At 48.7% G+C, this 22,492-nt stretch overlaps 1 protein-coding gene across 6 annotated transcripts in view; it reads left to right on the top strand.

Annotated features, from left to right (window-relative positions):
* Positions 1-22,492, top strand: part of NFATC2IP (nuclear factor of activated T cells 2 interacting protein) — a 748,854-nt gene that overhangs the window by 446,438 nt on the left and 279,924 nt on the right. Inside the window, exon 6 of one of the 6 annotated variants that reach the window (XM_078652307.1) lies at positions 14,474-14,699. The exons of the other annotated variants lie outside the window; for them this stretch is intronic. Within the exon in view, the coding sequence (XP_078508433.1) occupies positions 14,474-14,483 (10 nt within the window). The 3' untranslated portion in view covers positions 14,484-14,699. Of the gene's footprint in view, positions 1-14,473; positions 14,700-22,492 lie in introns of those variants that run through there. 6 annotated transcript variants of the gene reach the window in all.

Raw genomic sequence — 22,492 nt, 5'->3', positions numbered from 1 at the left:
GATAAAATCAGTGCAACACCTTAAGACATAATTGACACACACTGCATGGTTTGGGCACTAGTTTGAGTCTCTTTAGGACACAAATTGTTACTTGAGATAAATGACTTGTGAATTTAAATGGTTTTATTCAGTTTAACCTTAGTTTTTTTGTGTATGTGTATAAATAAAGGTTCAAAATGTTAGTTAGATTCACGTTTTACCTATACAAAACCATAGAAATTCAGCAGTTATACTTACATTATGCTGAACTATAATGTCCCTATAACCTTTGTTTTTTTTCCAGTCATTTCTGTATTTTTAAATAAGTAATATAATGGATCCCTAGGTATCCGGAAGACCCGCGTCCCTAGGTATACAAATTTGTATTTCTTTAATGACTACAAAACTGCTGAATAGAATTAAGCCAAATTACAAAAAGGGCTCTTTCTGGACCAAGAGCTAGCTTTCTGACAAATTTGTAAACTGGTTTTGGATCTTCCTTTTTTTCTCTGCCCCCACTTGATGAATCGCCGCTAAAACTTTCCTTGCAACACTAGGCAAAGTAGGCCAATTTTTTTGGGAACATTTTCTGAAGATTCATCAAACGGCGCCAGGTTACTAGCGAAACAAAAAACGTGTTGTCTCTTTAAATAGTTGGTCGTAACTACCTACTGGCTATTGACTGACTGTATAAGTGAGTGATTAAATGTGTCTTACTGAATGCATGGCTTAGACTGATAGAGATTCACACAGTTTAGTCTGTCTGTTGTGCACCCTCTGCCTGAAAGATCAAAGGATTTTTGGACATCAATACTTGGTCCCAGACCCCTGAACTTTAGAACTCATCTGGAACAAGAAGACTGCCAAGGAGGAGAGCCGGAGAAGCTGTGACAAGGAAAGACTGCTTTGCTGGGCTGACCTGCAGTGGCTGCTTCTGTCTTGGGCAGTGAAAGGCCTGGACTGGACTTTCTGCAATCCAATTTGTGAGTCTCTCCAAGGGCCTGAGGTAGAGCTTGCCCCCTGTACACGAAGTCTCAGGAACAACAAAGACTTCAAGCTCTACTGCCCGTAGCACTGGGGACTGTTTTGTGCTGTAAACAGAGGAAACGCAATTCGACTAAGTCTATTACGATGCTGCTGACTCAGTGTCCTGAAGGCACCACAGATGGCACTGCCTCAATGCCGCACCGCAACCTTGGTCTCACAGACGACGCCTGACGCCGCCTCTGAGCCGCTGCTTGCACCGCGACCTGGGGGCACGCACTCCGCACCTCATTTCACTCCAAAGCTTTGGGACCACAGAGAGCAATGCCGCAACGCAACCTTGGTCTCACCGATAACGCCTGTTGACGCTGCCACCGAGCCGCAGCTCACACCGCGACCTGTGGACACCGCACTCCAAACTGCCTTGCTTCAGGAGAACGCCTTGGCCTGCCTGACGCCACCACTTCCTGCCGAAATCGACGCCGCTGCTTGCACCGTGGTTCAAGGGCACTGCTTGTAAGTCACACGATGCACTGCCCTCATCCCGCACCGCAGCCTTGGCCTACGGACACCTGTGCCATCGACTCCAGTTCATCAGCTGACAGCGCTTCAGCAACGACAACGCTGCTGCTTGCACCGTGACCTGCTAGCACCGTGGTGAGCTCCGCCTTCATCTCGCACCATGACCCTGGTCTCACCCACGACGCCATCTGACGCCGCCACCGAGCTGCTGCCCGCACCGCGACCTGGGGGCACCGCACAGCTGCACTTCAAATCACAGTACCGACGCCTACCGGCGCCAGCGCTCCTGATTCCACCAGAGAGCGCGACCTGCAACGTGAGTGACTTCAAGGGTCTCAGCACGCTGCATTTCTCACAGGTACTGTTTACGGGTCTTCCCGACCCCGTAGCTGGCCCGCGACCCCGCAACCAGCCAGAACTGTTGGATTTTGTTCTCGATGCCGTGGTAGCCCGGAAGGGGCTATCCCCACATGGAACCCTTTTGAATCAGCGTATTTTTGGAACTGTGAACTTTTAAGTGTAGTAATGTGGATTTTTATAATTTTTGGTCTTGTCTTAATTATGTAACTATTGGATATTCTTCTAAACTGGTGTGGTCCTTTTGTAATGCGTACACTGTTTCACTGTTATGTGCAAATGCTTTACATACTGCCACTAAGATAAGCCTGGCTGCTCATGCCAAGCTACCAAGGGGGTGAGCAGGGGTTATTTTAGAAGTGTAACTCCCTTATCTTGACCAGAGTGGTGGTTTCTGCCTCGCTTTGGCGCAAGTCTCCGCTAGCCAGAAATCCCATTCCTAACATTTTGTATCTGTTTCACTGTTTTCTTGTGACTCTGTTCTACCGAGTCTCAAGATGGCTGCCAACACTTCCTGGTTTGGAGTGTTGGCAGCCAATCAGTGAAGCTCCTGGTCGGGAGGGTCACGAATCCACCGCTGCCCTAGATATCTAAACTTTTATTTTTGAATTTCTCAGCAACTACTGAACAGATTTACACCATTAAAAACAAGCATTTGCAATGCAATAGGTCTCGCATTAATTACGTTTGAGCTATTGGCATTGCTAAATATTGCAACACGAATTGCAACAAAAGTCTATAAATTGTAGGCCAAAAAATGTGTATTTATTTTTGTAGCAATGGTGGCATGCTGTGCTTGAGATGAATATGTTTAAAAGTAAAGTGCGCCATACTGTGATTGATGTGTGCACTGATGGCTGGTGTGTGCCTGTAGAAATTGTGCACTGATGGCTGGTGGTGTGGAAGCATGCACTGACGACTGGTGGGGTTTGCGCCTGATGAAAGCGTGCACTGACGGCCGGTGGTGTGTATGCCTGATGGCAAATCGTGCACTTACGGCTGGTGGTGTGTCTGGAAGCGTGCACTGAAGGCTGGTAGTGTGTGCCTGGTGGAAAAGCATGCACTGACATGTTTAAAAGTAAAGTGCGCCATCCTGCGATTGCTACAATAGTTAATTGTGGTTGCATGAACAATTGACGCGTGCACTGATGCCTGGTGGTGTGTGTGCCTGTAGAAATTGTGCACCGCCGGCTGATTGTGTGTGCCTGGTGGAAGCGTGCACTAAAGGCTGTTGGTGTGTGTGCCTGTAGAAATTGTGCACTGATGGCTGGTGGTGTGTGCCTGGTGGCAAAGCGTGCACTGACGGCTGGTGGTGTGTGTCCCACAGATGCTAATTGCCTTGTTGGTGCTAGTGTGGTGCAGTGAGGGGCAAAGATGCTCGAAGGGTGGTGCTGGGGGAAAGTTTATTCTTGGCCCAAAGCACTACAGCTCACGGAGCACACATGGATATGCTTGTGCATCGTGACACTGCTGTGTGGTGTGCCTCACCGCACATGCCTCCAGACCCTTTTTTGCCTCCCTCCAAATGTATTGTCCGGGGTCCCTGATTAGTTTCTAATATGTCTCCCCATTAAGAACTGAGCAGCATCAGGTGTTTGGGCTGCTGTGCTGGATAGGTGAGGCAGTGCCTGGTGCCTGTCCATATCGGTGTTAATACCTGCTCACTCACTTCTTGGCCTCTGTGCTAAGCGCACCAAGAAATGCGGACTATAACGGTGTTCAGACTATTTGCTCGTCAACTCTTTGGCCTCTTTGCTGAGTGATGGGGGGTTGTAAAGGTGTTAGTCGTCTCCCTGGCCTTGCCGCAGAGTATACAGAGTGATGGAGCCGGTGTGCAGCCTATAAGCAGGATATTTGGAGTAATGGTGAAGATCAAAGGAAGGTGCATTTATTATGGTCAGCTGAGAGTGCTACTGATTCTGTTTGCTTATGCGGATACCGGGCTGATATAACACTCTAAAATGGATTGGGGGGGTGGGGGGAGGGGGGTGGGGGGAGGGGGGTATGGTGTCCAATCGGCCAGAGTTCAAAATAGCAGATGCTGTACTTGGAGGTATACTAATCGGAACAAAACTGCTCCAGAATTGTAGGCCCGGTGCTACAAAACTAACATAGCACCAGATGCAGCTCACGTCTGCAAAGGGTTTCCAGGCAAACTGACGGAAGGGTCATAAAACCCCCGCCCCCCACTCCACTTCTAAAGCGGACACAAGGACTTCTTTGGATGGAACAAAATGACCCTATAAAACTTGTGCTTATCTCTAGGAAGGTCATTCCTCAAAGGCTCTTTGAAGACTGGCAGAAATGCAAGAATGAGGCCCCAGCAACCACACAGGTTAAGCTCTCATAGACATTACAGCTCTAATCACGAGTTTACCACAAAGACTGTTCGAACCTGTGCCCAGACCAGACCAGTGTTGCATGGCTAAACACTTATAAGGTCCCAAAGGCTAGACCTATTGGCTATGCCAATGCTCGTTTTGAGTGAGTGGCTTGTGCAGGTATGTCACTGTAAGTAAGGGATGCTGTGAGTGCTTTTAAAAGAGCCCCTGTGGCATTGCGCCTCTTCAAAATGTATCTTGGTTCTGGTGCAATACTTCTAGCCCCATTTCCCGTCTTCTCGCATCCTTAAATGTCCCATGTACAGCTGGGGTTGACACTCCTATTACCCCTGCCCACCAGCTTCAGTTTACCCGTCACAGGTGGTGGTGGTGGTGGAGGTGGTGGTGGTGGTGGTGGTGGATGTGGTGTTGGTGGTGGATGTGGTGTTGGTGGTGGATGTGGTGTTGGTGGTGGATGTGGTGTTGGTGGTGGATGTGGTGTTGGTGGTGTTGGTGGTGGACGTGGTGGTGTTGGTGGTGGACGTGGTGGTGTTTGTGGTGGACGTGGTGGTGGTGGTGGATGTGGTGGTGTTGGTGGTGGATGTGGTGGTGGTGGACGTGGTGTTGGTGGTGGACGTGGTCTTGGTGGACGTGGTGGTGGTGGCGGACATGGTGGTGGAGGATTTGATGGTGGTGGTGGTGAAATGAAAAGGGGTTTTATAGAGCGCGACTGTTGCCCTAGGGCGTCCAAGCGCTGAAAAAGAAGAATAGTGCCTCGTGGTGCAGCAGCTTAGGGGTTAGTTTTGTTTAGTGAAGAGGAAGGTTTTAAGCTGCTTGCGGAAGGATGACAGATTGGGATTGGATCTTAAATGTAAAGGGAGCGAGTTCCATAGTTTGGCGGCGTTATAGGTAAAGGACCTACCTCCAACTCTGGATCTCTTAATCCGAGGGGCTACGGCCAAAAATGCATTGGCAGAGTGAAGTTGTTTGCTGGGGTGGTAAGGGGAAAGCAGAGGATGATTAATCTTAGGGCTAGATTTCCAGAAAGCTTGGTGGGAGATGCACATGGCTTTAAATTTGATTCTCTCCCTAACAGGGAGCCAGTGCAGAGTCCTCATCCCGGATTCTACAGACGCTCTTCGTGGGAGCTGAAGCAGCGTACGTGCCGCACAATTCTGAGTCCGCTGAAGTTTTTGCAAGACGTACTCCGGTGCCCCTAGGTACAGGGCATTGCTAAAATCCAGTCTGGATCATATTAGGCCCTGTACCACGACTTGCTTGGCTTCAAAGGGTAGGAGCGGAAGGATTTTCTTCAGCACCTTAATAATTCCGAAGCAGGTTGCTGATGTCTTGGTTGCTTGGGTGTTAAGGGTTAAAGATTTATCCAGCCAGACCCCGAGGCTTTTTATGTTGTCTTTCGGGATGGGCGATGCACCCAGGCTGGTAGGCCATAAGAGGTTGATGGTAGACAGAGCTGGCGGGCCGAGCAACATAAGCTCGGTTTTGTCACCGTTAAGCTTAAGGGACGATGTAGTCATCCAGTTTTTAACCTCTTCCATGCAGGTAGTCCAATTGATCTGAGCCATTTCACAGTTCTTTTGTGCAAGGGAGACCACCAGCTGTGTCATCCGCATATGTAATGATCTTAATACCATATGGGTGGACAATCTCAGCCAGCGGTCTCATGTACACATTGAATAGCGCAGGGCTCAATGACGATCCCTGCGGTACCCCACAATCCAGAGGTTTGCTTGCAGAGAAAGAGTCACCGTCAAAGACTTGGAATGTACTTCCGCTCAAAAAGGACTGAAACCAAGCCAAAGCGCTCCTTGATACTCCAAGATTAAGGATTCGACACAGCAGAGTTTTATGGCATACCGTGTCGAACGCCGCACTTAGATCAAGGAGAATGACTGCCACTGATCCTCCTCGATCCAAGATCCGCCTAGTTTTCTCTGTCACGGCTAACAGGGCCGTTTCCGTCCCATGTTTGGGGCGAAATCCTGTCTGCGAGATATCGAGTAGGTGGTTGTTCTCGAGAAACATTGTTAGATGGGAATTAATGTATTTCTCCAGGATTTTGCTCACCCAGAGTAACAGGGAAATGGGGCGGTAGTTGTTAAAATTAGTTGGATCAAGGTTAGGCTTTTTCAAAAGTGCTCTCACCATAGCTTGTTTCCAAGTAGGTGGACCACTATCTGTGGTTAGAGAGATGTTAAGAAGCTCCATCAGAGTGGGAAGAATAACTTGACTGGCTGCAACCATAGTGCATGGAGGGGCAGGGTCGCATGGGGAGCCTGACTTTACTTGTTGTATCAGTGATCCTAGCGTCTCCAAATGAAGAGTACATTTTATTTATTTTCTGAAAAAAATTCCGCTAGATCATTGCAGCGGGAGAGTGGGTTGTCATTGGGAGGCATGGGTGGGGGGAGTTTGGTGAGACTTTTAACAATTTAGAACTCTCTCGGTTTTGATCTGGCCTTCATGATTTTATCACTGTAATAGGTAGACTGTTGATTTTATTGCTAATTTGTAGGCTCTAATAGCCTCTCTATACATGGCTTTGTCTATGTGCGTTGGAGCTAGCACTAATTGCTCCAGCTGAACTGCCGCCAGACTTGCAGTCAGCTCTTTGACCATATTATCTGAACCATTATCAAAATGGATATTGAGGTCCCCCAGCAACGTAAAATTGGAGGTAGACGTAGCTACTTCTGCTACCAAGGGAGGTAGTGCAGTATGAAATTGGTTCAATGGACCTGGGGGGCGATAGATAAGGATCCCTGAAAAGCAGTCGTTGGAGGAGAATTTGATAGAGAAGGACAGACTTTCACAGCCAGGAATAGTGTCCGGGGTGTAATGGCACGAGTATTGTGTTTTATATATGATTGCGAGTCCCCCGCCTTTCCCCTGGGCGCAGTCCCTGCGTGCAATTTGATAACCAGATGGAAGTGCTTTCACTAGGTCGGGTTCGGAGTCAGAGGTGAACCATGTTTCGGTTAAAAAGATGGCATCGGGGACTATTCGTCCAACAGTAGTGAGATTTCCGTGCTATGCTTCGGTAAAGACCTACAATTTAAGAGAAACATTGTAAAAGTCTGTCGGTCGGCTCCCTTCTGAGTGGCGCGGACGGGCGCAGATGGGCTTGCCTTTGGCGCTCCCGCCCTCTGCACCCGCCCTCTGCGCGGTCTGTATGAGGGGTTCATTTTATAGTACTGGAGGTGGGTGGGAGGCAGTGAACGGCTAGTGCGCTAACCAGGTCTCCCCCCAAGATGGTGGTACCCTCTCTGCGAGCGCGTCGGCGCCGAGTCCTCGTAGTGGGGAGCAGGGTTTGCAGATTGCTGTAGAACCGGGTGCAGTGAGTTTAAAATTTAATTACTTGATTTCAAAGCAAAAACGAAGCAAATACATTAAAATAACAAAAAAAAGTTTGAAATGTGTGGTAGCAGGCTAGAACCCCCGGCTTTCCGCCTCAGGGGAGAATGAGTGCACAGAATCTAAACGCGGGGGCACCTGAGCGCGATTTAAGTATCGGGGAGGGCAGGAGGCAGCGAACGACTAGTGCGCTAACCAGGCCCCCCCCCCAAGATGGCGGTACCCTCTCTGCGGGCGCGTCAGCGCCGAGTCCTCTTAGTGGGGAGCAGGGTTTTCAGATTGCTGTAGAACCGGGTGCAGTGAGTTTAAAATGTAATTACTTGATTTCAAAGCAAAAACGAAGCAAATACATTAAAATAACAAAAACAGTTTAAAATGTGTGGTAGCATGCTAGAACCCCCGGCTTTCCGCCTCAGGGTAGAATGAGTGCACAGTGGTGGTTGTGGTGGTGGTGGTGGGTGTGCTGGTGGTGGTGGACATGGTGGTGTTGGACATGGTGGTGGTGGTGGACATAGTAGTGGTGAACATGGTGGTGGTGATGGTGGACATGGTGGGGTTGGTGGTGGACTTTATGGTGGTGGTGGTTGACGTGGTGGTGGTGGTGGACATGGTGGTGGTGGTGGACGTTGTGTTGGTGGACATGGTGGTGGTGGACATGGATGTGTTTGTGGACATGGTGGTGTTGGTGGACGTGCTAGTGGTGGTGGTGGAAGTGGTGGTGGAAGTGGTGGTGGAAGTGGTGGTGGAAGTGGTGGTGGAAGTGGTGGTGGAAGTGGTGGTGGAAGTGGTGGTGGAAGTGGTGGTGGAAGTGGTGGTGGAAGTGGTGGTGGAAGTGGTGGTGGAAGTGGTGGTGGAAGTGGTGGTGGAAGTGGTGGTGGAAGTGGTGGTGGAAGTGGTGGTGGAAGTGGTGGTGGAAGTGGTGGTGGAAGTGGTGGTGGAAGTGGTGGTGGAAGTGGTGGTGGTGGTGGATGTGGTGGTGGTGGTGGATGTGGTGGTGGTGGTGGATGTGGTGGTGGAGGTAGTGGACGTGGTGGTGGACGCGGTGGAGATGGTGGTGGACGTAGGGGAGATGGTGGTGGACGTGGGGGAGATGGTGGTGGACGTGGTGGTGGAGGTGGTGGTGGTGGTGGAGGTGGTGGTTGTGGACGTGGTGGTGGAGGTGGTGGTGGACATGCTGGTGGTGGACGTGTTGGTGGTGGACGTGTTGGTGGTGGACGACATGCTGGTGGTGGACGTGGTGGACGTGTTGGGGGTGGTGGTGGACGTGGTGGTGGTGGACGTGGTGGTGATGGATGTGGTGGTGATGGATGTGGTGGTGATGGATGTGGTGGTGATGGATGTGGTGGTGATGGACTTGGTGGGGGTGGTGATGCACGTGGTGGTGATGGACGTGGTGGGGTGGTGATGCACGTGGGGGTGGTGATGGACGGGGTGGTGATGGACGTGGTGGGGGTGGTGATGGACAATGTAGTGGTGGGGGTGGTGGTGGACGGGGTGGTGGACGTGATTTCCCTTTATACTGTTTGTGATTCCGTTTTAGCCTGAATCTGCCCCTGAGATAAAAGCCTCAAGCAGCTGGTCAACCATGCAGGGAGCTGCCCTGTAAAGTGCCAGAGTACTGTTAAGCTGAGACTGTGAACGGAAATGACGTCTGTGGTACATTGACACCCCCTGCTGCTCACTTTTATTGATGCCCCTGAGTCTTTGGTTACTCTGCCTCAGAGTGCCTGCCCCTCCTGTCCGGGCTGGTGACGCAGGAGGGCCCCTGCAGCTTGGCATTTGGCACTTTTCAAAAGTGCGAGCATAGGGGTCTCTAGAGAAAGCACAGGGGTGGAGGTGAACCCCATTCCACCCTCGCTGGCACCCAGAGTGTTATCGACCCTTCCTTGGTGTGTTCTGGTTTCAGAGTTGATATGTGTAGTATTTATCATGCAGCGTGTGGGCTGCAGCCCTTCCAAGGAGTATGTATTCCTTTATAGCTGCAGCTGTCGAGCCGTGCCTCACTTTGGCACGATTGCCTGCATCACTTTGGCACTAGCAACAAAGGAGAGGGTGGACCTGGCGGCTATTTTTCCTTTAAAAAAAGAGTTGAAAAGGGGACGGAAGTTTGGCTGAGGGGGACATTATTTCGCAATAAAATGAGTTATTTCAAAATACAAACACAAACTTTGCAAAGGGAAACAAGGACATTGCAAGCTTTTCAAAGGGCAAAAATAAGGAGCTTTGCATCACCCCAGCAGTATAAACAACCCAAACCCTGAAAGTTAAAGTGATCGGACGGAGGCAGAGGGGAAAGCAACTTACTGACCCGTGATGGAGGAGACAGAAGGCTGTTCCGCACGTGCACTCAAGCTTCAGGCCAGCAAAACTCTGGTAGGTAGCCCTTTGTAGGTTTCGACCTGGCCGTAGCACGCAGTGCTCCGCCCAGGCGAACTTTTGTTAACAGTATGGATGTTCGTCCCGCCTCTGTTTCCCATTGGCTAGCTCCATAAATGGAGGCTAGCCATTGGAACAGATCTGTCCGTCAATTGCGGAGCAGATTCGGGGGCGTTCCGGCCATTTTTACTCATCCTGCCCCTTTGGACACGTCAGTGCGGCGGTGGGCGGGGTTTATTTTTCTGTTCGTCGAGGTTTATTTTCGTCATTCCGTGGCCGACCGCCGCCGGAGGAAGTCCAGGGGAGTGCTTTCCGTGTGTTCCCGCACCCCCCTCCCGCTGTCCGTCTTCCCGTTCCTGCCACCCCCCCCGCTGTTCGTGTCCCCCTGCCCGCCCCCCTCCCGCTGTCCATGTGCCTGCCCGCCCCCCTCCCGCTGTCCGTGTGCCTGCCCGCCCGCTGTCCGTGTGCCTCCCGCTGTCTGAAAGTCTATTGCAATGTAATGACTCCTGCCCGGTGTACACTGTCCCTCCCTAGCTCCCCTGATGTCATTTCTGCAGCGTTGTGGGGTTCACCGCGGAGCGTCGATAGAAGTTTGTGGTTTCTTACTACTTGCAGAGTAGTCGCATTCCAGAGGACTTTCCCTTCATTATCCATCCCTGCTTTTCGAGTACAATTGAGTAAAGCCTTGCCCCTTAAACAATTATTGGGTGACGGCGATTCCCGCGCAGTGCACGTGACGTGGGGCACATGCCGTATTGAGGGAGTAGTTGTAAAGAATTGTATTTTTTTTTAAAAGCGGATGAACAGTGTTCTACGGTGCCAGCGCCTAGTGAAGCTTTAAGAAAATGTAGGGTAGTGTTTGGAAATACAAAACTGGAGTTTCGTAGCACTGCATGTCAAAAGTGTTGCTGTTACTGAAGTGAACGATCATGTCCACTTTTGGAAGAAGAATGATAGACTGACAGTCTCGCTGTGATTTAAGTCTGTGGGCTGCAGGTTGCGCGAAGATGTCGCAGTGAGCGTTTCATCCACCGGATTTATTTGACAAATCGAAGATGTCACTTAAGGCGATGTAGGGGGCCCTCCAGCATGACTGAGTAATATGGCCCCTGCGTGCCAGGCTTTTATCAAGATTTGTAAGTTTAGGCGCTTCGCACTGTTTAAGAAAAGACGTGAAAAGAGGGTGGTAAACTGGTAATCTAGAGAAAAACGTTTGTAAAATAAACACTGTGTAAGTACTCGTCTCACATAAATTTTCCTTCGGGCGCCCGTTCCCTTTTAGTATCTGCCCTAAGCTCCAGTGTGTGCGTGTATGTGACTGCTCCAGAGTGTGTGTGTGTGTGTGTGTGTGTGTGTGTGTGAGCGAGACTGCTCCTGGGTGTGTTTGTGTGTGACTGCTCCAGGGTGTGTGTATGTGACTGCTCCAGAGTGTGTGTGTGTGTGTATGTGACTGCTCCAGAGTGTGTGTGTGTGTGTGTGTGTGTGTGTGACTGCTCCAGAGTGTGTTCCTGCCCCCCGCTGTTCGTGTCCCCGTTCCCGCCCCCCTCCCGCTGTCCGTGTGCCTGCCCGCCCCCCTTCTGCTGTCCGTGTGCCTGCCCGCCCCCCTTCTGCTGTCCGTGTGCCACCCGCTGTCCGTGTGCCTCCCGCTAGGTTGTACCTTTTTTATTTTGCTTCTTTATCATTTCATTTATCTTAGGAGTCCTTATTCTGTGTTTTGTGTCAGTGAACGCCATCTTTGGTATTTGCTGGAGCCATTAGAAGGCTAGTTGTAGACATTAGCTGTCTGTGTTAATTGCTTGTTAGATGAGGTCTCAGTGAGAAATGTTCAAGGTACTGAAAGGTTTAATTTCTTAAGGTGCCTGTAGGTGATATAGTTTCGTGTCACTTCTGCTGGGGCTTTTCAAGTTGCAAAGTTATGTAAAGAGAAGATGTGATGGTCACACCAGATTAAGTTCATGTTTCTTCTTGTTGTGATTAATCCCGGCATGCCAAAGATTACGTGTGGGTCAAGCCACATAGAAATTTTCTTGCCACGTCAGTATGGTCATACCAAATGTTCGTTGCCTAAGGCAGAGACGGATGTTGCTTATTGTTGGTTCTGGGATGAAATTAATTAAGGCTTCCTTGAAGGCTCCGTTGTTTGAGGATATTATGTATCGCAAAAGAAATGAGCAGGAAATTCTAAGTGAAGGGAAACATTTCACGGATCTTATCAGTACTAGGAAAGATTCACATTTAGTAAAGTCTTCCATTTTGCCCGTTCTTCTATATTTGAAAACACCAACGATCTCACCCGCTGTCTACACATGAGGGATCCCGAGTGTGTGCGTGTGTGACTGCTCCAGTGTGTGCGTGTGTGACTGCTCCAGTGTGTGCGTGTGTGACTGCTCCAGTGTGGGTGTGTGTGTGAGACTGCTCCTGGGTGTGTGTGTGAGACTGCTCCTGGGTGTGTGTGTGAGACTGCTCCTGGGTGTGTGTGTGTGACTGCTCCAGAGTGTGTGTATGTGACTGCTCCAGAGTGTGTGTGTATGTGACTGCTCCAGAGTGTATGTGACTGCTCCAGAGTGTGTATGTGACTGCTCCAGAGTGTGTGCGTGTGTGACTGCTCCAGAGTGTGTGCGTGTGTGACTGCTCCAGTGTGTGTGCGTGTGTGTGTGTGTGTGTGTGTGTGTGTGTGTGTGTGTGTGTGTGTGTGTGTGTGTGTGTGACTGCTCCAGGGTGTGTGTGTGACTGCTCCAGGGTGTGTATGTGACTGCTCCAGTGTGTGTGTGTGTGTGTATGTGACTGCTCCAGAGTGTGTGTGTATGTGACTGCTCCTGGGTGTGTGTATGTGACTGCTCCAGAGTGTGTGTGACTGCTCCAGTGTGTGTGTGTGTGACTGTTCCAGTGTGTGTGTGACTGCTCTGGTTGTGTGTGTGGGGGGCCGGCTCTGGGTGTGTGGGGGGCCGGCTCTGGGTGTGTGGGGGGCCGGCTCTGGGTGTGTGGGGGGCCGGCTCTGGGTGTGTGGGGGGCCGGCTCTGGGTGTGTGTGGCCGGCTCTGGGTGTGTGTGGCCGGCTCTGGGTGTGTGGGTGGTAGTAATTGCTGTCTGCTGAGCTCGTCCGTAGGGTACAGTAGTTCTCACATTTGCGAGAGATTAAGCTATTGGCAATGTAAATGACACTGCCATTTATTTATCTGTTTTCAAAACCAACACATAAATACAAATTTTGTCATTTACAATGCCAATAGCTCTAACTTCTCCAAAGGCGAAACCGTTGCATTGTAAATGCTTGTTTTTTTTTTTTTTACCCTTTACTAAATGTCGAGCAAGCAGTGATGCGCTGCTGTAGGCTCGACCTAAAAAAAGGACGCTTTCTGAACCAAGCACTAACTTTTTGCCATATATGGTGTAATCACGTTCAGCAGTTTGGGCTGTAGCCCGTAGTTCCCACTAATGTGCATGGCTGTGAGCGCACAAGGCCTTCTTCCAGTGCGCACACACACTTGCAAAGTGCACACATTGCCAAAAGTCCGTTCTTCAACCACAAATGTAAACATAAATGGGCAAAATGTGAGGAGCAATGGCAGCGCATTTACGAGATCAGACGGAAGAGCAGCTTTTCTGCCACAGACACGCTACAGGTTAGAGAGCTCACAGCTTGTGCACTTGCTGTGTACTCTCTTAAGGTAGGAGACTTCAAAGGTCATGCAAAGGTGGCGTGGTGTAATGGTATCGCTGCCGACTTTGAAACCAGCGAGAGGATTGAATCCAGGGATATCATTTTGTTTTTCGGCCCTGTGAAAAGCTCCTGAATTGGCATCATAAATATACCCCGATTTCCATCCAGGAAGTCTGTATTTAACCTAATGGCCTTGGGTGAGCGGCTGCGATCACACTATACTTTAAGGCCATTCAGAAAAGTAAACCCAGAGGCGGCTCTATGGTAAGACTTGTATTATAATGTAGGTAACCCTAACTTGCCACCTGAACTGTTAAACTTCCCCTGCTCTTTCATTGAGACTGAGGGGGAACAGACTGTGTTAACTCCCAAGGGAAAATATTTCCAAGCTCTGCATTTCACTTAATCTCCCCATATCTTAAAAATAAATCTTAATGAGTCCTTGTGTAATGCAACTGGTGCTCATGCAAGGGGCTCCAGTGCTCTTGCGCCATGTTCACCCTATATAGAATTGAAAAAAACTAGCAACATTTGGGGACACAACCCAGGATGAAAGTATTGTAGACAGTATATTTATTTTTTGTGCATTTCATCCACAGAAGTGTAGCTGCCTCTGTTATTTGATAGGCTTCTCAGTTCATGTTTAAAACCACTCACTTTTAAGAAATACTTTCTAAATATTTTGCATGTAATAAAGGGAAACACTTCCACATATTAAAGAAATACTCGTCTTGAATATTGAATGCAACCTTCCAACATATTCAACATGTCAGAAAATCATATTTCACATATATTTTCAAGTGTCATCTTGTACAAATAAGAGTGCAGCCCTTAACAAATGGTGCTATTAGAATTTGTGGAGTTAGGTGAATTAATAGTTCTGTTTGGCTTTTTTCCAGTGGGTGCTGATCTTATAAACATATGCACTTTTTGTTCAAGTCACCAAGAACCCACTACGGAGACCTTATGGAGGTGCAAACTCATAAATTGGTGATCAAGGCGTGACAATAGAAAGGGGGTGCAGTCATGAGGAACAGTCATGCAAACCTGAGTTTGGCTTTCAACTTGTACATTTACTTTTTTTAAACTCTGCAGCAAAGAAATGGCAACGAGGACAAATGTGACAGTAAATCTTTTCTGGTTTAAATGATTGCAAAGTCTGCATTTTAAAATATCTTATGGGGTTAAGCCACTTTCTGCAGTGATATTTGTGTGCCAAGGAAATATTAGGGGATAACCGTGATGGTCAGATAACTCTGGGGGTTAATGCAGTTGCTGGAGAGATCAATTTTGTTTAGTTTCAGTTTGACTAATAATGCTGCATAGAGGGTTAATGCATCTCCTGTAAAGCACATCGTGTAACATGCAAAACATTTTTTAATTTTTTTGTAGATAAGTGGGTTACTACTTTTGACACATTCGTTATTACATGCAGTCCATAAATTGTAATCCTATTGTAGTACAGTGAGCTATGAACCAGCATCAACAAGCCTCTTGCAAACTGCAAAACATGGGTTTAGAACCTTGTTATCTTTTTCAGTTTGTAAGTGCTGCTGAAAAGGATTACTTTGTGTAGTTATACATTGATATCAATACAGACAGCCCCAGCACCGCTACATTTTAAATCCATACTTTTACTTTTTGTTTCTCCCAGTTATGCACTCTTAACATATATGCCGATCTTTGAGTACATGCATGTAGCTTATATAGGAAGGGTAAACAAAGTCAAAAACCTGCCTCAAATGTTTCTTTTAAGTGCCTGACTTGTAAAGTGATACTTGTGTGCCTTTGTATACCCTCCATTGTGTTGGAATCTAGGTATTAGACTCCAGGTGACTCCAGCCAGGATCTTTCTTGAACAAAAGTAGGGCTGTTGGCCCTTTAAATGAGACCTTTGTTTTTGGGACAACTTAAATTGTAAATAAGAAAGCCCCTTCACTGCTTGCAGATTCCTGCCCAGAACCGAAAGCAGACAACCTGTGGTCTCTGCTCAATAGGTTCCAGTGTTGGCGAATTACACTGGTACATTTTCTTTAGCATATTTCTCTTGGTCCAGCCCGGATTTTTTACGAGCTAAACAAAACTGCCTCATTCTTCTGACTGCTTGCATCAACCCTGCTGATCAGTTAATACAGATAATGGTAGCACCTTCTGTGTCCTGTCCTTTTCTAAATCTGGGGTGTAGGTGCTACCGCAATAAGCCATTCTTGTCCAAGGGTGTGTATCTACATTGCAAAACTGTCTCAAGACTTTATTAAATAGAACTATGTGTGTGTAATGCACCTGTTTCGCACTCTTAAACAAAGGTTTGGAGTGGTGACTGCCACAGATTTATATTGCTGAGCAAAGCACTAAATGCATGATTAGTTGCTTGGTGCATATAGCCTTGGTTGCAGTGCACCGAGATCTTGAACTGCCGCACCCAGAGGAAAATAATTAAAGAGAACATTGGCCGTGTGTAAGGTTTCCTATGGAAAATAACATGGAGAAAACATGTTTTAGGACCCCCTTTTTTCTCGCCCCTGCTTGGCGAATCACCCCGACAGAAGCGGGCCACTAGTTTTGAAAATTTCACGAAGGTTCATCAACTGGCGCCAAAGTAATTGGGAAAAGAAAAAAACGCTTTTCCTATGGAAAATAGTTCCTAACTATAACTACCTAGTAGGTAAAATATATATGTGTTCGAGGCATGTGAGCTGTAGATCACATGCTATGCACACTCCTGCCATCTAGTGTTGGGTCCGGATGTTTGCAAGCTGTTCTTCGAAGAAGTCTTATCCAGTCAAGAGGTATGGTGACTCCTTCTTTCGGTGATCGTGCGCATGGGCATAGAGTCCAATGTTAAATAGTTTTTTTCCGCCATTGGGTCCGGACGTGAATTGCTGCGCTCCGGTTCAACTGTTTCTCTGGTTCCCCTCAGTATGCAATCCAAGTCCTTTGATGGTTTTGTCTCTCGAACGCCTCTGCGTATCGTTTCAAGTTGAAGACCTTCGATCAGAATACTTGTGGAGGGCTGTCTGCTCTACCCGCGTCAATGGAACACACTCCATTTAAGTTGTCCTTAGTGTAACGCTACTAAGTTTCCCTGCACCAGCTTGCACGAAGTGTGCAATCTGTCCATCTACAGAAAACGATAAGAAGGACTGCGACACGTGCCGGTCGTTTCGGTCGAAGAAGACTCTCTGTGACCGTTGGGCTCGGTCACGAAATGCATCAACAAGGCAGCTCCACAGTGGATTTTTTCAAAGCAGACTCCGATCATGAAGAATTCAATGTGCCGGAAGCCAAAGCTGAAGTAGAGGAAGAACACATCTCCTTGTCTGAAGCGGACTCCTACGTCGAAGACCAAATCACACCAGGTCAACGTACCATGAGTACCGAAACTGTTTTCCAGGCATTTGATCCACAAAAAAGCTCTTGTCTCTACTCTGCCCTCGGGCCAAGGTGGGCACAGACCGTTTCGAGCACCCGCCTTTGGTCCAGCGCAGAAAAACAAAGAAAGCCTTCGCTCAAGTCTGCCCCACATCGGCACCGAACCGTAATCTTCGGCACCAAAATCGAAGCATGTCCTGGTAACCGTTCCATCGTTATCCAAGATTACATCTATGGAGCCAAAATCTAATGAGCCGAAACTTTTGGCGCTGAAAACTGAAAAGACTCCATCTAAGGAACTTCGATCCATCAATCAATCTTGGGATCCGAAACAAAAAGAGCTGCTAATAAATCCAGATACTGGACATATCCTTGCCAAATTGCCTGAGAGAAGGAAAATGGGCCTACAGGAGTATTACTACAGACCTCTGAAGAAAAATGTGGGCACTAAACCTTCCCCACCATACATTCCATCTTATCTACCCACTCCTCCAGACCTGCTCATTACACCCACAAACTCACCACCATCACCTTACCCAAAGGATGAAGGGGATGGGGATGACTAGGAGTGTAGGCCAAGGTATCCTGAACCTTGGGCACACTATGATCATGATGGCAATATATATAATGACCCTGCTCTATATCCGTGTAGACCCTCACCACCTGATGCCAATATAGGCTACATTGGGCTTCTTAACAGGGCGGCTCATTATCAGTGGGTAGAGTTACATAAAGAGTTTAAGAAGAGGATTTCCTACTCAAAACTTCATTTGTCTCAGAGCCACTCAAACACTACCAATGCTAAAGAGAATGCTTGAGCATGTAGACCAACATTTTAAAGACTGAGGGCCAGAATAATTCCACCTAGAGTGGACAAAAAGTACAAACCTGCACCTACTGACCCTGTCTACATCAAAGGTCCGTTGCCTTTAGACTCTCTTGTAGTTTCAAACGCACGTAAGAGCTAATTCACAGTCCACAGGTGAAGCCCTTCCACCTGATGAGTCGCACTTAATTGATGCCTCTGGCAAAAGGGTAGCGTTGCAAGCAACCAATCATTGGCACATTGCTACTGCTTAAGCATTGTTACCTCGTTATGATAGAGCTCCCTATGACGAGTTAGAGGAGCTCATGCAACTTTTACCCGATGAGTAGAAGTCTAAATCTAATGACGATATTTAAGATTGTAAGCTCATCACTGATACCTCTATTAGATGTGCCTTAGATGCAGCAGACACAGCTGCCCGAGCAGTAAACACCATCGTATTACGCAGACATGCTTGGTTGAGAGTTTCAGGTTTCAAACCTGATGTGCAAGCCTCTATTCTTAAAACCATTCGATAAGGAAAATCTCTTTGGAACATCTGTTGACCCCTCGCTGGAAAAAATTAAAAAAGGCTCTGAGGCCGCTAAGTCCATGAGGGCTTTGCAATCCGCTTCAGGTAGGGGTTCCTTTCGTCGCTCCTATTATAGGGCGGGTTCCAAGAGTATGTCAACAGAAAATCCCTTCTCTTACAAGGGCTCCAGTCAATCTCCCTCCTCAAGAGGCTTCTAACTCAATTTCTCCCAGCCTGGAATACTTATTCGTCAGACAAATGGTATTACAAATTCTCCAATCTGGTTATTGCCTGGAGCTTACCAACAATCCTCCAAATATTCCACCAAGAACACACAAACTGTCTCCAGAACACCTTAACCTGTTAAAACAATAGGTTCAATCTCTTCTGGAGAAAGGAGCAATAGAGCCGGTGTCATTAATTTTAAGGGACAGGCGCCTATTCCCTTTACTTTTCCAAGAAAGATGAATCAATTAGACCCATATTAGACCTCAGATACTTGAATCTCTACATTCATTTCGACCATTTCCACATGGTCACTGTACAAGTGCTTCCAGTGCTGCAACAGGGTGACTTTATTCTGGACTTAAAGGACGCATACCTCCATATCCCAATCCATCCCGCTCATCGCAAATATCCAAGGTTTGTGGTAGCGGGTCATCACTACCAGTTTAAAGTGCTTCCCTTCGGAGTCACTACTGCTCCCAGGGTGTTTACAAAATGTCTGGCAGTAGTCTCAGCTCATCTGAAGGGACAACATATGTGGCTTCCTGTATCTAGAAGACCGGCTCATCAAAACCAGCTCCCATCAAAAATGTCTCCAACACACGCAGACTATACTACAACTGTTACACAGTCTAGGCTTCACAGTCAATCTGACGAAATCACATCTACAGCCCTCCATGTCTCAGTCATACTTGGGGGCCACTGTAGATACTCAAAGTCTAGCATGTCCAACTTCGGCCAGAATACACAATATTCAAACCCTAATATCCCAATTTCAAGCCAACCAATCTCTTCTTGCATGAGTATTCATGCAATTGCTAGGAATTATGGCGTCCTGCATCATGATTAGTCCCACATGCAGGGCTTCAAATGCATCCCCTTCAAGAATGCTTAGCTAGTCAGTGGAATCAGTCAGTGTCAACTGGGAGATCTATTGTTGGACGGCGCACCCTTCGCTCTGTGCAGTGGTGGAATCCACGTAACTTGTCCAAAGGGCGGCCATTCATCGACCCGATTCCACAGGCAATCTTAACAGCAGAGGCATCGCTAACAGGTTGGAGCACTTCTCCAGACTCTAACCGTTCAAGGACTGTGGAGTCCGAAGCAGCTACATATCAATCACTTGGAACTGCTAGCAATTTCTCTGGCACAGTAAGCTTTTCAGACCTACCTCATAGGCAAAGCTGTCTTGATTTATACAGACATGACAGCAATGTACTAAGTACAAAAACAGGTGGGGGGGGGGACGGGACACACTACAACTGTACCATCTCGCACAGACCGTTTGGAGGTGGGCCATTCCTGAAAAGATCTATCTCATGGCAGAACACGAACCAGGAAAGGCACTCAAATAGCAGACCTGCTCAGCAGGCAAAAGCAACAGATCCACAAGTGGTAACTTCATCCTAAAGTTCTCCTTCCGTTGGGGGTTTCCGGAAATAGATCTGTTTGCGACTCACCTAAAAGCAAAATGCCCGAACTTCACCGCCAGGTATCCACACCAAAGGCAATGCCCTATGGATGAACTGGTCAGAGATGTTTGATTAAGCTTTTCCACCCCCCACTCCTTTTGTTCGTGGTTCAGAAGCTCATACAAGCATCCCTGACTCTGATCGCTCCTACATGGTTCACAACCCTACAAGGTTCACAACCCTACAAGAACTGCCGGTAGTGCCACAATCAAAGCTGCACCTCACGCCCAGTCTCCTCACTCAAAGCCATGGAGACATAAGGCATCCAAATCCAAAAGAGCTCAACCTTGAGCTCTGGCTCCTGAGGTTATAGAGTTTGGTTATCTGAACCTCTCACCAGACGGTATGAACCTCATTAAAGAGGCCAGGAGACCTACCACTAGGGCTTGCTATGCAGCCAAGTGGAAGCGGTTTGTTATATGCTTCAATAGCAACCACACTTGATGCTTCAGTACAAAACACGTCTGTTACTTACATTTACAACGCTCAAATTTAGCGTATACATCCATACGGTTGCATCTGGCCGCCATTGCTGCATATCTGCAGAACAGCCAGCATCTCTCACTGTTCAGAGTCCCTGTTTTGCAGCGTGAATCTTTCTGGATTCGCTATGCTGTGCATTATTCCGCGGTCTTGTGGTTGGGTCCGGATTCGTAGTCTTTTCTTTGTTTTTGTTTTTTGTTTTTTTCGTAGCCCAGGTGGGCGTTCGCGTGTCACACTCCTTGGGTGCATTTCCGGTGACGTCGGCATGCTTCCTGCGGAAGCTCCCACTCTTGGACGCCATCTTCAGATCCTTTTTTTCCGCGGTCGGGTCTGGATCGTTCCCGTTTGGGCTCCAGACATTTTTGGAGAAGGAAGAAGGAAAATACAGAAATTGGAAAGAAAAATCATCTGAAAACTCCAAGAGACTTCATCGAACTAGAACCAGCAAATGAGAAGGAGAATTCATCGAGATCTTCGACGAACACGCGACCAGGGAGGCCCCGAGCGCTCGATGATGGACAACACGCCGTTCAAGTTCTGCCGTAACTGCCACCACAAGTACGCGCAGAAGGACCAGCACCCGGTTTGCAACCTTTGCCTACCGTAAATCACGGAAGCGAAGACTGCAACGCCTGCTCCGCCTTCACCCCGAAGACCCTTCGTGTGAGAGAGACAGAGGGTAGCGCACGCCACCCTGCAGGGGAAGGCCCCGACTCCATCCCTCCACGAGCTGGGGATGTCCTCCGAGGAAGAGGACAACGATGCCGCCGAAGACGACAGCTACCTGGTCGTAGAGACCGATTACACCAAGACTTCTGATAAGGTAGGAGACTCTCTGGCCCCCAAGAACCCGAGAGACTCTGAGTCTCGAAAAAACGAGGGCAAGGCCCCGAAAGCGCCGGCGCCAAAACACCCGGCGCCCGCGACTACCCACAGGCCCAGTGGATTCTCTGAGAAGAAGTCCCCGGTGCCGAGAGCTGTTGAACAGCAAAAGTCGTCAAATCGTCCCCGAAAAGGATCGATCGACGCCGAGGGAGAAGGACCCTAAAGCACCGACGCCGACCAGAGACCCGAAACCGGGTTCGACGTCGAAGCCTCCGGCACCGAAAAGCACGGCGCCGAGCCAACCGCCGAAAAGAGCGGCCGAACCATCCGACGCGGAACACGCAGCCAAGATGGAGAAAAAGAGAAGGCGCCTCGAGGCCGAAATGGAAAACATCTTGCAGCGGAAGAAAGAATTTGACGCAAAGATGAAAACCTTCACGATTCCACACAAGACAAAGCCACCAGTGGTGGAGGTGGTCGAGGAGGAAGACTAGGTTGCTGAGGAACAAGACCCGGACGTCGAGGTGGTCGACGACCAGGAAAGGGGGAGACAGTCCCTACTATAGTTACAACTATGGGGAGGAAGAGGACAGCAGGGCAGATGCCGAGTCGGCCCCCTCGGACTTACAGGAGGTGGATTACCTAGATGTCAACACCGACATCCCTCGAGGCCCTCGCCGCCGGACGACATCGGGGCCTACAACTCGGTGATAAAGTCTGCCGCAGGAGCTTTCAAACTCGCTCGACGAAGAGAAGCAGAAAGCAGACTTCCTTCTAGAGACATTGCTCCCCACACAAACAAGGAGCCAGTACCTACCAATGCTCGACAGCGTCTTGGTTCAGGGGAAGGAGGCATTCAGGGAACCCGCAACATGCAAGGCTGTAACTCCCAGAACAGAAAAGAAATACAAACATTCCTCAAAGGACCCACCCTTCATTCAGGGCACGGTCTCCGCAGACTCCATTATCACGGCCACAGCAAGGAAGAGGGCTAACGTACCCACTACTTCTGGACCACCACCGGATAAGGAGAGCAAGAGGATGGATCTGGTGGGCAGAAGGATCGAACGGAATGCCGCGACCCACTGGCGCATGGCTAATTCCAACGCCCTGATAAACAGGCACATGTACCAGATCATGGAGGAGCTGGGGCAGTTGGTGAAGGACCTGCCCCAGGATGCCAGGCAGCAGGCCGAAAAACTGG

The sequence above is a fragment of the Lissotriton helveticus genome, chromosome 7, assembly GCF_964261635.1.
Source record: "Lissotriton helveticus chromosome 7, aLisHel1.1, whole genome shotgun sequence".
In the NCBI taxonomy this organism is placed as follows: Eukaryota; Metazoa; Chordata; class Amphibia; order Caudata; family Salamandridae; genus Lissotriton; species Lissotriton helveticus.
This window is presented reverse-complemented; position numbering and strand designations above follow the sequence as displayed.